We start from the raw sequence: 14,205 nt of genomic DNA, 5'->3' as shown, positions 1-14,205 counted from the left end.
GCTGAGCGCTTGGAGTTGTCACTGCCTGACGTCCCATTGTCCCCCAGCCCCACTGTCACAGCTCAGCGACCGAGGGGCCAGGGCCGAGGGGCTGCAGCCGCTGCAGCTCTGAGAGGCAGCCCCCCCACCCATTTCCAGGGTCACGCGCTCCTCATGAGTGTCGGATGCCCTCCTCCCTCGGGTCTCATCTGGGCACTTTGCCTTCTCAGCCCCTTTCCCCAGAAGGGAAAATATTAAAATACAAGTGCACGCACTGGGTCTGCGCCTCTGTTCTACCCCGGCTCAGGGACGCTGGACAAGTCGTGGTTCCTTCCAGAGCCTTTCCTCATCAAAAAACAGAAATATCTCCCTCCTGGGATGCGTTTAAGCTTCAAGTGGGGAAAAAAAGTTGTGAACACCACGCCCAGCCCCTGCTTAGCAGACAGCAGGCACTGCACATGGGACTGCGCCTTCCTGTTTCCCAGATGTACAGTGGCAGCCCTTGAAGGGACGGTCCAGTGATTTAGATTCCATGTTTTCAATGCAGGGGACGCAGGTTTGATCCCAGGCGGGGACCTAAGATCCCACATGCTGTGGTACAACTAAGACTATGTGCTTTCATGAAGACTCCACACAGCTGATAATAATAATAATATAAATATTTGGGGGCTTCCCTGATAGCTGAGTTGGTAAAGAATCCGCCTGCGATACAGGAGACCCCGGTTAGATTCTTGGGTCTGGAAGATCCGCTGGAGACGGGATAGGCTACCCACTCCAGTATTCTGGCCTGGAGAATTCCATGGACTGTATGGTCCATGGGATCGCAAGAGTCGGACTCCACTGAGCGACTTTCACTTTTTTCCTTTTCCTGAACAGAGGCTCATCTCACCACCAGGGGGCAGTGTTACCCACTGGCAGCTCCCAGGGCGGCCGGAAGCGGGCCTCAGAATTCTTGGGAGGCCTGGGGTCCCGAGGGAGGCCCGCCTCCATCCTGCCGCCCTACTCAGCAAGCTCGTCAGTCCTCCGGGGCAGAAGTTCAGGGGCTGCAGGGTAGTGGGAGGGGGCGTCCCCAGATCCTAGAAGAAAGGAGCAGTGCTGGGAGTGGGGGTGGGGGTGGTTGTGGAAAGTGAGGCTGGAGGGCGCAGTGGTTAGAGCCGGTTTGGGAGCCAGACCGAAGCTGGGTTCAGAGCTGATCCCTCACTGCAGGGAGTCCACTCTGAGCTTTGGTTTTCTCCTCTGCCAAAATGCTGGCCTAGTGCCCCTCCTCCTTGCCCGTGACAGGAGGTGGAGTGAGTGTCTCCCAGGAGTCGGCTTGCATTCTGTGTGGCGTAACGCCCTAGTCTGGGCGTGTTTGTGTGTTTGCCCCAGACACAAACCCACAAAAGTGTCCAGGGAGCCAGATCCTTGGCCAGCCTGGACAGCAGTGAATGGCCAGGAAGCAGCAGCCAAGGCGCTGAGCTGGTCAGACAGTTCATCAGCGACTGAACCCACACGGTCTTAGAGCGAGTCCAGGGACACGGCGGTGGTTTTCAAACCTCACAAATACGAAAGGAGCCGGAACATTTCTTCTAGCCGTTGGTCCTTCAAAGCCCATCATTCTTGACTGACAGCGCTTTGGAGCAACTACAGCCTCAGGAAGAGAAGGCCAGCCTTCCTGGTGGGCCCTCCCGATCAGCACCTGTGCCAAGGATAGGAACGTCCAGCCAGGGAATGTGGCAGATCACAGGGAAGTGTCAGCGGGGCACGAAGGCACACAACCCTACCCCCAACCACTCAACTCCCATCCTAAGGGAAATTCACACCCTGCCTGTCCTGGGCCCTCCTGGAGAGAGAACTGGCAATGGTACCCAGACCCACCATTGCTGGGACTCCCAAGGGAGCTTTCAAAAAATGCAGATGCCCAGACTCCCCTCTCGACCAGCTGAACCAGAATCTCTGCGGTGGAGGTGAGAACTCCTCATTTATTACATCCCTGGATTCAGAAGGTCGTTAGGTTCCAAAACGTGAACTGAGTCTCTGTTCGCTTTTTCCAGCGTTGGGGAGGAGGAGGGAGGGAGGGAGGTTTTTACAGTGGAAGAATTTTCTATCAATCGTGACAGTCCATCTCTAAACAGTTCCAAATCAGCCGCTTCACCCAGGAATCCAGGGGACACACGGGCAAACACACACAGGTCCCCTGGGGCCAAGATCGCGTGCTCAGCCAGTTGCCAGGAAACCCAGCCCCGGGGCCTGTCACAATCTCAAAGGGGCCATCGGTCCCCCAGGTTCAGCCCCAGTGGCTCGTGGCCAGTGGTCTGGCGGCCGAGGTGGCGTCCATGGCTGGTCACAGATGGCGGGCTGCCTCCCAGACAATCTGCAGGGCCATGGAGGCGCAGGGGAGCTGGGCCAGGGTGTAGGCCAGGGAGCGGGTGGGCGCCCGCAGTTTCCCCAGGTAGGCCACGGTGTGTATCATGCGGCCCAGGAAGAAGACCAGGAAGTGCATCCGGGCGATGAAGGGGTTCGGTCCGAGGAAGGAGTAGACAAAGCCCAGGAACAGGAAGGGGTAGATGGTCTCCATGTCGTTCCGGTGGGCTCTGAGAAGAAAAAGGGGTGCAGTCAGCCAGGTGTCAGCTTCGAGAATGTCCTGGATGCTGGGACCCTCTGCCCCCAAAGGCCCTGCGCCCCTGGGGATCATCTCTGGCATACCAGACTGATGTCCACTGTGGCGGGGACAAGGAGGTACCCCAGAGGCAGATGGGGACTGTGACTCCAAGCTGGTGCCTGTGAGCCGCTCAGGAAGCGAAGCCCTGTTAATGGCCTGGGAGCCATGAAGGGCTGCTGCTTGGGTTCTCCTACCAAGCCCCAGGGCCCGCCAGGACCCAACACCATAAAAAAATGACCAACAAAGAAAGCACCTGACATGGTCTCCCCTGTCCTCCCCTCTGGCCTTGGACACCAGCAGGGAAAAGTGGGGCTCAGTGGGGTTGCGTGAGAGCTGGAGCGGGGCCTAGGTCTGCCTCCAGCCCCTGATCTTTTTTTTTTCTTTCCCAATTTTGGCTGTACCATGTGGCTTATGGGATCTCAGTTCCTTGACCAGGAATTGAACCCAGGACACAGTGGTGAACGTACTGAATCCTAACCACTAGACTACCAAGGAACTCCCCAGCCCATGCTGTGTACCTCCCCAAGGCAGGGCTTTTCTGAGGCCGCTTCCTTCTGAATGCAGGTTCCTCCCCAGTAGGACAGGCAAAGAGCACATGTCTGACATCCACGCCTGGCTCTGTCTTCTGCCCCTAAATCTAAGCAAACCCTTCCTCCTCTCAGGGATTCAGGAATAACAGTAACAACTTCCACTCACAGAGCCAGCCAATCGCTGGGCAGTAGTGACGCTGTTTCCTCTGTGCTACCCTGCTTCTTTCTTTCTTTAAAATGATCAAGTGTGTGTGTATGCGCGGTGATGGGAGTGAGCGTGGGGGTGGCTGTGTATAACCCGGCCATAAAAAAAATGACCAACAAAGAAAACTCATCCACTTCTGCTAAGAGTCGGTTTACATTTTCCATGACTCCTGCTAATGGGCAGCTTCCTCTGAGGAGGGAGGTCGAGTCCCATAAATTAGAGGCTGAGCAAGAGACTGAAGCCAGAGATGGCATGTTGGAGGCGCAAATAAACAGGAACACAGTGCCCGAGCCATGACCTCCCCTGAGGAAAGGCCACATGTGTGAGGCGTGGAGATGCTGCTGGAAGTGAAGCCCCTTCTCCAAGCCTTTCAGCTGGAAGGTTTCACCAAGGTTGCACCAGCAAGCCAGGCCCAGCCCAACTGCCCCTAAGTGGGGACCTGCTGTGGTCCTGCTCTTCCGTCCCACTCTTGCAAGGAGAGTCTCAGCCAAGGGCCATGGTATGTGGATGCTCGGAACTGGGCAGGGTAGGGAGGAGGAGCACTCCGCAGCCCAGGGCTACAGGGGTCTCTGCAGCATGACTAGGCTGGGTGTGGTCAGGGAAAGAGGCATTTCTGGTAAAGCCTGAAAGATGAGGGGCCATCTGTGCAGGAACGAACTCTCCAGGGAGAAGGATGGGCACGTGCAAAGGCCCTGAGGTGGGAATGGGCAGAGTGTGTTCAAGGCCTAGTAGCTGAGCATTCCACACGTGTCTGGAATGTGGTCACAAGAGGGAGTGAGGCAGGAGCAAGACAAGCCGGGGAGAAAGCCCTCAAGAAGGAAAGTAAGGGGTCTGGAATTCAATCTGGACGTACAAAAGCTCCCATAAACTCATCAGGGCCTGGATCTTTCTTAGGTCAAACTTGGGACACAGCAGTTGGAGTCTCTGTCCCCATAGCCTGGACGAAACAAGAGTCTTCCTTCTTATCTCACAGAGCCCAACCTTGGAACCCAGGCCCAGGGAACACAAGTCTATAGCAGGGCCGGTCTCACCAGCTGGGGGAAATACTGCTGGATGCCCACGTGAAAGAAGCTGGCTGGGTCTTGGCTTCAGGGACAAAATGCGGGGCGGGGGGGAACTGAGGATGGGGGCCACTCCAGTTCCTTAATCAATTGAACAAGTCCTTTGTGTTATCTGGGAAGAGGCAGCAACTGTGGCTCTAAAATCATCCCATGCTATGGAGAAAGAGCTGTGTAACAACAACCTCCCCACATACACCTCGGAGAACCTATTTCACGTGAAGTCTGTGTGTCTCAGAATGTGGTCTGCCTCCCACAGGTGACTCATGAGATGGCGCCAGCTGGTATTTTTGTCATCCTGGACGTTTCTGGGAAAGTTTCAGGAAAAGCATAGCTAGCATACGATACCCATTCATTCAGACACTTCTCCTTAAAAGAGGCATTTACACTTTAAGAGTGAGTCACTTCTCAGAAAGCCGTTGAGAGGATCCTTGGCCAAACCCCAAGCACAGGTGAGAAAAAGAAATCAGGGGACTCAGGGTGGGGAGGAGGCATAGGAAAGGAGGAGCAGCCCCACCTCTTGGCACCCACATTCGGGACTAGAGGACTCAGGGGGTCACCTTCAAGGGAGCAGAGGCGCCTGGGAGCTGATAAAGCTCCTCAGCTCTGACCTTCGACCCCTGGGGTCCCCAGTCTCCCATCCTCCTCCCTCTGGTACACTGAATACCACATCGGGACCCCGGCGAAGCCAGAAGTGGTAAGGATGGAGGAGACGTGAGTAAATCAGCTGGATGAGGCAAGGTAACTCACACCCTCCTCCCACCCCAGGATCTGAGCAGAGAGACATGGAGAGAGTCACGTACCAGACAGATGCTTGGGCAAAAACGTGTCATTCCAATACCACTTTTTTTAAGGTGAAGATCGCTCAAAGCAGTTTCCGGCTTTGGACTTGCGTGACCTCCTGCAGCATCAGGCCGGCCCCTTCCCCGCACCAGATACTGCGACACTAGCTGCACTTTACTGCATCAGGTGATGGGTGGGGAGAGGGCCCTGTCCCCCTCTCCGCCCCGCCCCGCCCCTCCTGGGCAGGGACGGCAGCTGGCAGCCAGCCAGCTCTCTCCTTTTATGTCAGGCCCACTCTATCCACACAGATGATTTCTTGGGAGTCAGGTTGATACAAGGTAAAAGCTGCTTAGTTTTAAAGGCAGATATAAAATAGAGTTAAACTGCATTCTTGCAAGGAGGGCAGAGCCCATATCTGACAGCCTGGGCTCAATGGCAGCTTAGCCGTCACGAGCGATGTGGCCGTGGCAGACCTCTTCTACAGCTACCAGTTCCGCCCTTGGAAGGTTACTGCGAAGTGGACTGAGTTGGTCCCTAGTAAGTGCTTAGAACCCTGCCTGGCACTGAGCTTGTTGCTGTTCAGTCACTCAGTCATGTTCAACTCTTTTGTGACCCCATGGACTGCAGCCCGCCAGGCTCCTCTGTCCATGGGATTTCCCAGGAGAGAATCCTGGAATGGACTGCCATTTCCTTCTTCAGGGGATCTTCCCGATCCAGGGATCCAACCTGTGTCTCCTGCATTGGCAGGGGAATTCTTTACCACTGAGCCACCAGGCAGGGCCCCTGGCAAGGAGTAGCTTTGCCCTGATTTAGCTGTCTCCCTCTTTGTCATCATCACCATCACCAGCCCTGTCCTGGACACAACTGCTAAAGCTAATTTCCCCTCTTGGTTTTGCCAGACTCCCAACCCCCCTCAGACGGACAGGCCAAATTAATAAAAAACATTTTATGGCACGGGGGCGGGGGAGGAAGTGTGCGAGGCCTGCAGCCTGCAGCTTGCTGGGTGCTCATTAGACACTTGGCCTTGCCCGAGTCTCTCTGTCTCTGGGCCTCTGTCCACCATCCACAAATAATGTGCTGGGTGGTGTCTTAAGTGGCTTATAATGCAGAGATGTCGGGACCCAATCTCCTGACAAACCAGTTCACTCAGATGATGTCTATACACTCCAGATAATCAGAACTATCCCAAAGTTTGGGTCAGGTGCTTATTGTCTTCTTTTCTCGGGACCACTTAGAGAGCCCCCTGCCCTACCCACCCTCAGCAGTTGCATTCACACAAACTCAGAATTTGGTCAAAAGACACATTGCCAGACTTCAGTGAAAAGTGAAAGTGTTAGTCTTTCAGTCGTATCCAACTTTTTGTGGCTCCTTTGTTCATGGGATTCTCCAGGCATGAATACTGGAGTGGGTTGCCATGCCCTCCTCCAGGGGATCATCCCAACCCAGGGATCCAACCCAGGTCTCCCGAACTGCAGGCAGGTTCTTTACTGTCTGAGCCACCAGGGAAGCCCAAGAATACTGGAGTGGGAAGCCTATCCCTTCTCCAGGGGATCTTCCTGACCCAGGGATCGAACCCAGGTCTCCTGCATTTCAGGCAGATTCTCTACTATCTGAGCCACCAGGGATGCTCAAGAATACTGGAGTGGGTAGCCTATCCCTTCTCCAGGGGGATCTTCCCGACCCAGGAAACAAACTGGACTCTCCTGCATTGCAGGCGGATTCTTTACCAGCTCAGCTACCAGGAAAACCAGAGAAACTTAATAGGGAATCACTAAAAGGATGAGCCTGGGTTTCAAAACTTTCCTTGAAATCTGTTTTCCGACTTCCCCTAGAGTGGGGTTCACATCTGGGCTCCAGCCTACACTCCTCTACAAGGCAGATCTGTGCTCTAAGAACCAGGGCCTAGGTGTTTTCCTGTTTGTGTAGAAGGTGGGCCCGGCTGCACTAAAAGCTTTGGTCTAATATTTAACTCACGTTTGCTTCCAGGGCATCTCCCATCAGGTTCCAGCCAGTTCTCTGGTAGCAGATGGCAGGATGTGTGATTCTCTGTACCCTTGAGGTTTCATGATGTTTTGTGAAGGAGCCCCCGGGTCTGGCATACTAAGTCCCAGTAAATACCAGTCCATGGAAGGTCCCCAATAAACACTCACAGAATTATAGAAAACATTATTAGATAAGAGGTGCTCAGAAAGTGCTGAACTAAATTTCAGCCATTTGTGCATTCGTACAGTAGACAACAGGGGCTTCTCTGGTGGCTCAAGTGGTAAACAATCCGCCTGCAATGCAGGAGACACGAGTTTGTCCCCTGGGCCAGGAAGAAACCCTGGAGAAGGAAATGGCAACCCACTCCAGTATTCTTGCCTGGGAAATCCAATGGACAGAGTCAGACATGACTTAGTGACTAACCAACAATTGTAGATAATGGGTCCTTTTGTTCAGAAATAAAAATTAAATTGTGTGTGTGGTGGGGGGGGGGGTGGGGGGGGAAGGCGGTTGGCGGTGTCTTGGCACCAGGCAGGTGTGTGGTCTCTCCCTGGCATGGTTACAGCCAGTAGAAATAAAGCACTCAGGAACCTGTGTAACTACTGTGCCACAAGTAAGCTTTGCTACGCAGAGCTCTCACACCCTGGGAGAAGACAAACACTCCTCTGGGTGGATGTTCTGAGCTGGCTCAGGGTATACACAGCCTTGGCAGCCTGCTGTCCCTGCTGCTAATCACTCCCTCCCCCATAACCAGGTGGCGTGAGGGTCACGTATGGATTATCATGATGGGTCAGGCTTTTGTTCACCAAAGTACAACTAGTGCTTAGCACAGAACGTAACACTTAGGAAGTGAAGTGAAAGTCGCTCAGTCGTGTCCAACTCTTTGTGACCCCATGGACTATACAGCCCATGGAATTCTCCAGGCCAGAATACTGGAGTGGGTAGCCTTTTGCTTCTCCAGAGGGTCTTCCCAACCCAGGGCTCGAACTCAGTTCTCCCGAATTGTGGGCAGATTCTTTACCAGCTGAGCTACCAGGGAGGCCCCTGACGTTTAGGAAGTGCTCATTAAATGTGGAATGAACAAACAGATGGACGGACAGATGGATGGAACCCATATGAAGGACTGTATCCTGTAGTTACATTGTTGTTGTCGCTAAGTTGTATCTAACTCTTTTGTGACCCAACTGGACTGTAGCCCCTCCAGAGTCCTCAGTCCATGGGATTTTCCAGGCAAGAACACTGGAGTGGGTTGCCATTTCCTTCTCCAGGGGATCTTCCCGGCCCAGGGACTGAACTCATGTCTCCTGCATTACAGGTGGATTCTTTACCACTGAGCCACCAGGGAAGCCCATAGTTACATTAGAAAGGGTGAAATAGCAATTCTATACTATGCATTTCTGTAACTTAAAAAAAACGCAAGTACATGTGTCATTTTCAATGGCCAAGAAAAATGTAAGGGAAAACCCCACTGACTTTCTTTCAGTAAGAGAATCTCTATTATTTTTACTGCTTTGTCCCACCCATGTCTGCCTGTGACTCATGCGAACGTGATAAGAACCATGTGCGGATTTGTCTCCATCTCCCTCCTGTCTAAGCTGCCCATCCTTCCCATCCCCATTCCACTCCACTGACAATCCCCATCCCTGGGTAGGGCCTCCTCCTGGTTCTCCAGCCTGTTGGTGTAAAGCAGCAGAGGAAACTGCCAAAATACCCACTGAGACCAGCTATGCGAAATTAACATCTGATGGAATTTTACACAGCCCCTTTCTTTTCTTGGCCGCACCGTGAGGCTGGTGGGATCTCAGCTCCCTGACCAAGAATTGAACCCAGTCCACAGCAGTGAAACTACTAAGTCCTAATCACTAGATCACCAAGGAACTCCCTACACAGCTCTTTCTTAAGAATCACTTTTTGAGTAGTATTTACTGACATGGAAAGTGTTCATGAAGTAACGTTATCTGAAAAAACGCAGAACCCCAAATTAGGTGTACAATGCACACATTATGCTATGAAAAATATTTAGACAGATGGCAAAGAGGAGATAGAAGAACATGTCAGCAGTGATTGGAATTGTGAGTGGTTTTCCCCCTTATCCTCTACACGTTTTCAATATTCCCAAACTGCAATGAATAGTTCTGATCTCTATAAGAAAAAACTGGTTTTGATTGACTGGGGAAAGCCAAGCCTACGAAAAGATGTTCAGCTTCCCTTGGAAATGCAAAGTAAAGGGGCTTCCCTGGTGGTCCTGTGGTTAGCCACAACTAGAGAAAGCCCACGCGCAGCAACAAAGACCCAGCGCAGCCAAAAAAGGAAGGAAGGAAGGAAGAAACGCACCGCAAAAGTGAAAAGGGACATACATTTTCACCCGTCACGTTGACAGGGATCTGGCCAAAGATGGATCCACTGAGTTGGCAGGAGCGTGGAGACACATCTCACACACCAGCGGCGGGAGTGGACGTAGGCACTATTAGACAGTATTTCTTACCATTTGACTGCGACCTGCAGGTTTGTTCACATGTACACACAAAGGCAAAGGAAAGAAGTTTTGATGCACTTGGTTCGTAACAGAGAAAGACTTAGCCTAAATGCCATCAGAGGGGAAGAGGCTGGATCAGCTATGGACCATCCATTCCGCAGAGAAACAGCATAAATACTGTGGCATCGATGTAATGAACAAGGCCCCTATATAGGCTGATATGAAACAATTTCTGTTGTCACATTTTAAAAAAAGCCCATGGTATAAATCAGCGGGTAAAGGGTGATCCTTTGGGGATACAGAGGAAAAAGCACAGCGTGTGTGTTGTAAATGCAGAAGTTTCTCCAAGAAGGTGCATAAGACACCGGTAACAGCACCAGTCCCTCGAGAGCAGATTCTTCAGGTCAGAGGTTACAGACGGACTGAATGAATTCCCACTGAATAACCTTTTCTAACTCTGTCATCCTGAACCATGAGGACGTACTACAATACTTTTCCTAACTTTTCTTTTCTTAACTAATACTTAACTAGAAATGAAATCAATGAATAAATGAACACTGTTTAAGAGGATTCAGAAGGCAGAAGATCTTGGCCCCTGGGTATCCTCCAAGTGCCCCATGTTCAGAAGAGGGTTTGAAAGGGCAGGCTGTGATCTGGCCAAGGGCCAAGGGTACTTGCCTGAGGCAGCGTTCCACATCTGGGTCGTTCCGGCAATACTGGAGGCCTCCGTGTCTCTGAGCGTCCTCGGGGTTGGCAAAAGCCTGGAATACATCAGCTGAGAATTACTGTTCATGAGATGGATGGCCCAGTGGACGAGGTCTGTGATGACGCAGTCACATACATGTCTGTTCAGCAGTGTCCATGAACTCCTACTGTGTGCTGAGCACTGCTGACTTCATCATGAACAGAGCTGCTATGAACTAAATGCTCGTGTCCCTGCAAATTTCCTGTGTTAAAACCTAACTCCCAGTGTGACGGTGTTGGGAGGTGGGGCCTTTGGGAGGTGATGAGGTCATGAGGGTGGAGCTCTCTTGAATGAGATCAACACTCATAAAAGACACTCCAGAGAGCTCCCTCACCTCTTTGCGGTGTGAGGATACAGCAAGAAGATCACCATCTATGAACCAGAAAGCGGGCCCTCGCCAGACACTGAACCTGCCAGTGTCCTGACCTTGGACTTCCCAGTCTCTAGAACTGTGAGAAATAAATTTCTGTTGTTGCTAGGCCACCCAGTCTCTGGTATTTTTTTTATATAGCAGGGTGAAAAGAGTAAGAAAAAGGCTCCCTTATCCCTGCTTTTGGGAAGCTCACTGTGTAATGAGGGATTTGCCAATGAACCAGAAAAGATCAGGTAGTCAGAGTAAGGAAAAAGAAGACAGGGTTGGCTTTGAGAATGTTCATGGGAGATCCGGCCAAGTCTGGGAATCAGAGAAGGCTTCTCTGAGGCAGTGACAGTAAAGCTGAGACTTGAAGGGTGCAGCACCATTAACCAGAAAATGGGAGGGTTATAGCAACAGCATGCAAGGCTTCAGGAACAGCATGTGCAAAGGCCCTGGGGTCGGAAGAAGAACATGTATGAAGGATAAAAAACCAGCATGGCTGGAGCAGTGACAAGCCAGGGACAGAGTTCTGAGATCAAGTTGTAGGGGTCCTAGGGGCATTTTAAGAATTTAGACTTTGAACTAAGAGCAGTGAGAGAGACTTGACAGGCCCCAGTGAGAAACCCAGCCCCACAGAAACTAACTGCAGGTATCTGAACTTCCCTGGGTCTCAGCTTCCTCATCTGTGAACTCCAGATCACACTGAGATTGTCTACCACACGAAGGTGGCTGCTCACCCCTGAAGACAGCATGAATACACGTTGGCCGGGCCAGGAGCCGTGTCAGTGCAGGCGTTGGAAGCAGAAACACTGCCTCCAGCAGGGGCCGGGGAGCAGGGTGGGCCGGCCTTGGGATGTACTCCCACCAGGAAACCTGTGTCCAGTCATGTTAATTCCAGTTGTTAATAAATAATGAAGACTAACAATAGTGGGGGCATTTGCTCAGTGCCAGGCACTGAACTCTCCTGGTACTACATGACGACCCTAAAGTTTACAAATGAGGAAATCAAGCTCTCACACTTGACCATGGTCCCCAGGCTAATGGGTGGAGGAGCCAGAGCATCCCCGAGTCACCTCCCCACGGGGTAGTTCCCCCAGCTCCTCCCTGGCTGCCTGAACGCAGGGAGCAGGAATGAGAGGGAAATTCACAGGGCTGGGAGAACCCAGGGACAGCCTGAGTGGAGGTTTCCTTCTGCCACGCCCTACTGACCCGACAGAAAGGCACCCCGATAGGTTTGACTCTTCCTTCCCTAACCTACGTGAAAAGGAAAGCTCTGGGCGCAGCATGACCCTGGGAGAATACCTTCCCCCCATGGCAGGGTGTGGGCTCCCGAGCTGGGCACCTGGATCCAAACCCTGCCGTCACAGGCAACATCATCTACCCGAGCCCAGGTTTCTGGTGTGGATCAGAAGTTGAATATGGCCCCCTCCTCCCCACCATGATGGGGATCAATGCTCACTCCAAGGACTCAGTCTGTGAGAAAGACTCCATGAGGCTTTCCCCGCGCGTGGGGTGGGTACTGGGCAGGGAGAGGTCAGGATGACCAGTGTGTCTCTCTCTGCTCCAGAAGTTTCTTCACCTGGGAAGCTGACCTGCCTTGTCTGTACCTCTTGAGACGGGCCCCCCACCGTCCATCTTCAGGACGATATCCGAGCCAGCCTCGACTTGCCTTTGAGCTGGGCAAAGGGCAGGGCCGGGGCCATCTCCTCTCTGAAATACCTGGTGGATAATCAGCTATCCCTCGTGGAGCTCAGGATGGCTGGCGAGCTTGCCCGGAAGGTTTCCGCCGGCTCTGGCTGGAACCAGCCCTCCCGCCCAGTGGCTCCTCGAGCCCCGCCTCACCCCACACCGGCTCAGATCTTGGCGTCAGTCTTTATTGTTGTTTTGGCTCCGGGACTCCAGTGGGGGAAATTCCTCTCGGAGAACTCCAGGGGAGCCTGGCCCGAGATCCGCCGTGTGAAGGCTGCGGTGGGTTTGGGAACGACCTCGCCGAGGGCCAGTCGGGAATTTCCACTGAAAGGTTTCTTGGGGCTCCTGTTGGGTCGGTTTCCACCCGACCCATATATCAGCTCTCCGGTGCGGGAAACCGCCGGGTCAGAGGGAGGCTGAGCGCCCCTGCAAGCTCACGGGACTCGGGAATCTGGCAGTGCTGAGAACTTACCTGGGACACGGCAAGCGGGTAAAACGCTCTTAAGACACCAGGCCAGTGCTCGCTTAGGCGGCGCCAATACTGAGACGGGAGCGCTACCGAGGTGAGCGCGGCCCCTGCGCAAGGAGAACGCGCAAATTCGGATGAAAGCAAAACCAACCTCGAGACAAGGACGTGCGGGCCACAGAGGAGCCATCCCACAGGGCTGGGAGGGGCAGGTCGTTCCCAGCCCGCTCCCGCACGCTCCGGGGGCCGGGATGACTTCTTGGCCAAGGGTCCCCGACTCCAGCCTTCCCGGCGGCTGCGGGAGACGTGAGCGCACGCACGCGGGACTGGGGGTCCCCGAGAGCCGCACCTACCTTCTTCCGCAGCCTCACTTGGCCGGTGATAACGGCCACCGCGTACATTTTGATGACCAGCAGCGCGCTGCAGAGCAGGAAGGCGGGGAGCACCTGGCCGTTCATTAGCTCCAGGACTGAGGCCGGCATCTCGGCGGCGGCGGCGGCGGCGGCTGGGGGAAGAGACCGCGGGCGGAGAGCTCGGGCGCTTGTGTCTCCGGGAGCAGGGAGGGGCAGGGAGAGCGCAGGGAGGCTTGTCTGTACTCTGCACCCGCCCACTCCCAGCCAAATGCAGCAACTTCGGCTCTCGGGTTTTGGAAGAAGCAGAGTCACCGTGGGGGGTTTGTGGGTGGGGGTGTCTCTAGCCCCGCCCCACCCCTCCAGGGCAAATCCTTAAACCCTTTCTAGTCTGTTTCCTCGATCAAGGAACTGGAGGGTTGTATGGCCCTGCCTGCCTGCCAGGAGGTGCAACAAAGCCAGGAGCCTGCCCGACCTCCACGGGGTGGTAGATTCACTAACCCGGGCCTCCCTGACGGTCAGGGCAGGGAGTGGGCTTGAGATCCGAACTCTCTGCTCCCACGTTCAGCCTGGACACTTGAACCACAGCCGAAAGGACACTAATATGACTTTGTTGAATAGTGTGCCCCTCCCCACCTCTCCCCACTCCCAGGGATGTCCGATCTCCATCCTCAGAGCGCATGCGTATGTTAGGGAGCATGGCCAAGGGGCTTTGCAGGGACTAAGTCAAGGTCCTAAAGTGGGGAGATTTTCCTGGATTCTCCGTGAATCCCGTTGAATCAGAAGAGTCCTCCTGAGCTTCCCTGCTGGCTCAGCGGGAAAGAATCCACGTGCCAATGCAAGAGACGCAGGTCGGGTCCCTCATCCAGGAAGATCCCACTTGCTGCGGAGCAACTAAGCCCATGCCCCACAGCTACTGAGCCTGTGCTCCAGAGCCTGTGCTCC

General features: G+C 53.7%; 1 protein-coding gene across 1 annotated transcript; it reads right to left on the bottom strand.

Moving 5' to 3' along the window:
• Positions 1 to 1,920: 1,920 nt before the first annotated feature.
• PTGES (prostaglandin E synthase) lies at positions 1,921 to 13,535 on the bottom strand. The gene is made up of 3 exons (XM_027966307.2): positions 13,264 to 13,535; positions 10,334 to 10,416; positions 1,921 to 2,552 (listed from the first exon to the last, which is right to left on the bottom strand). The coding sequence occupies exons 1-3, from the start codon at positions 13,390 to 13,392 to the stop codon at positions 2,303 to 2,305; spliced, it is 462 nt and encodes a 153-aa protein (XP_027822108.1). The 5' UTR covers positions 13,393 to 13,535; the 3' UTR covers positions 1,921 to 2,302.
• Between the last annotated feature and the right edge of the window lie 670 nt (positions 13,536 to 14,205).

The sequence above is a fragment of the Ovis aries genome, chromosome 3 (genome assembly GCF_016772045.2).
Source record: "Ovis aries strain OAR_USU_Benz2616 breed Rambouillet chromosome 3, ARS-UI_Ramb_v3.0, whole genome shotgun sequence".
NCBI lineage: Eukaryota > Metazoa > Chordata > Mammalia > Artiodactyla > Bovidae > Ovis > Ovis aries.
This window is presented reverse-complemented; position numbering and strand designations above follow the sequence as displayed.

What these genes read in the sequence shown, in the direction of transcription:
- PTGES (XM_027966307.2), bottom strand. Translation starts at nt 13,392, where the DNA reads ATGCCGGCCTCAGTCCTGGAGCTAATGAACGGCCAGGTGCTCCCCGCC. An exon ending in AAGTGAGGCTGCGGAAGAAG is followed by an intron (nt 10,417 to 13,263) that starts GTAGGTGCGGCT and finishes GATGTATTCCAG; the next exon opens with GCTTTTGCCAACCCCGAGGA. An exon ending in GATGTGGAACGCTGCCTCAG is followed by an intron (nt 2,553 to 10,333) that starts GCAAGTACCCTT and finishes TTTTCTTCTCAG; the next exon opens with AGCCCACCGGAACGACATGG.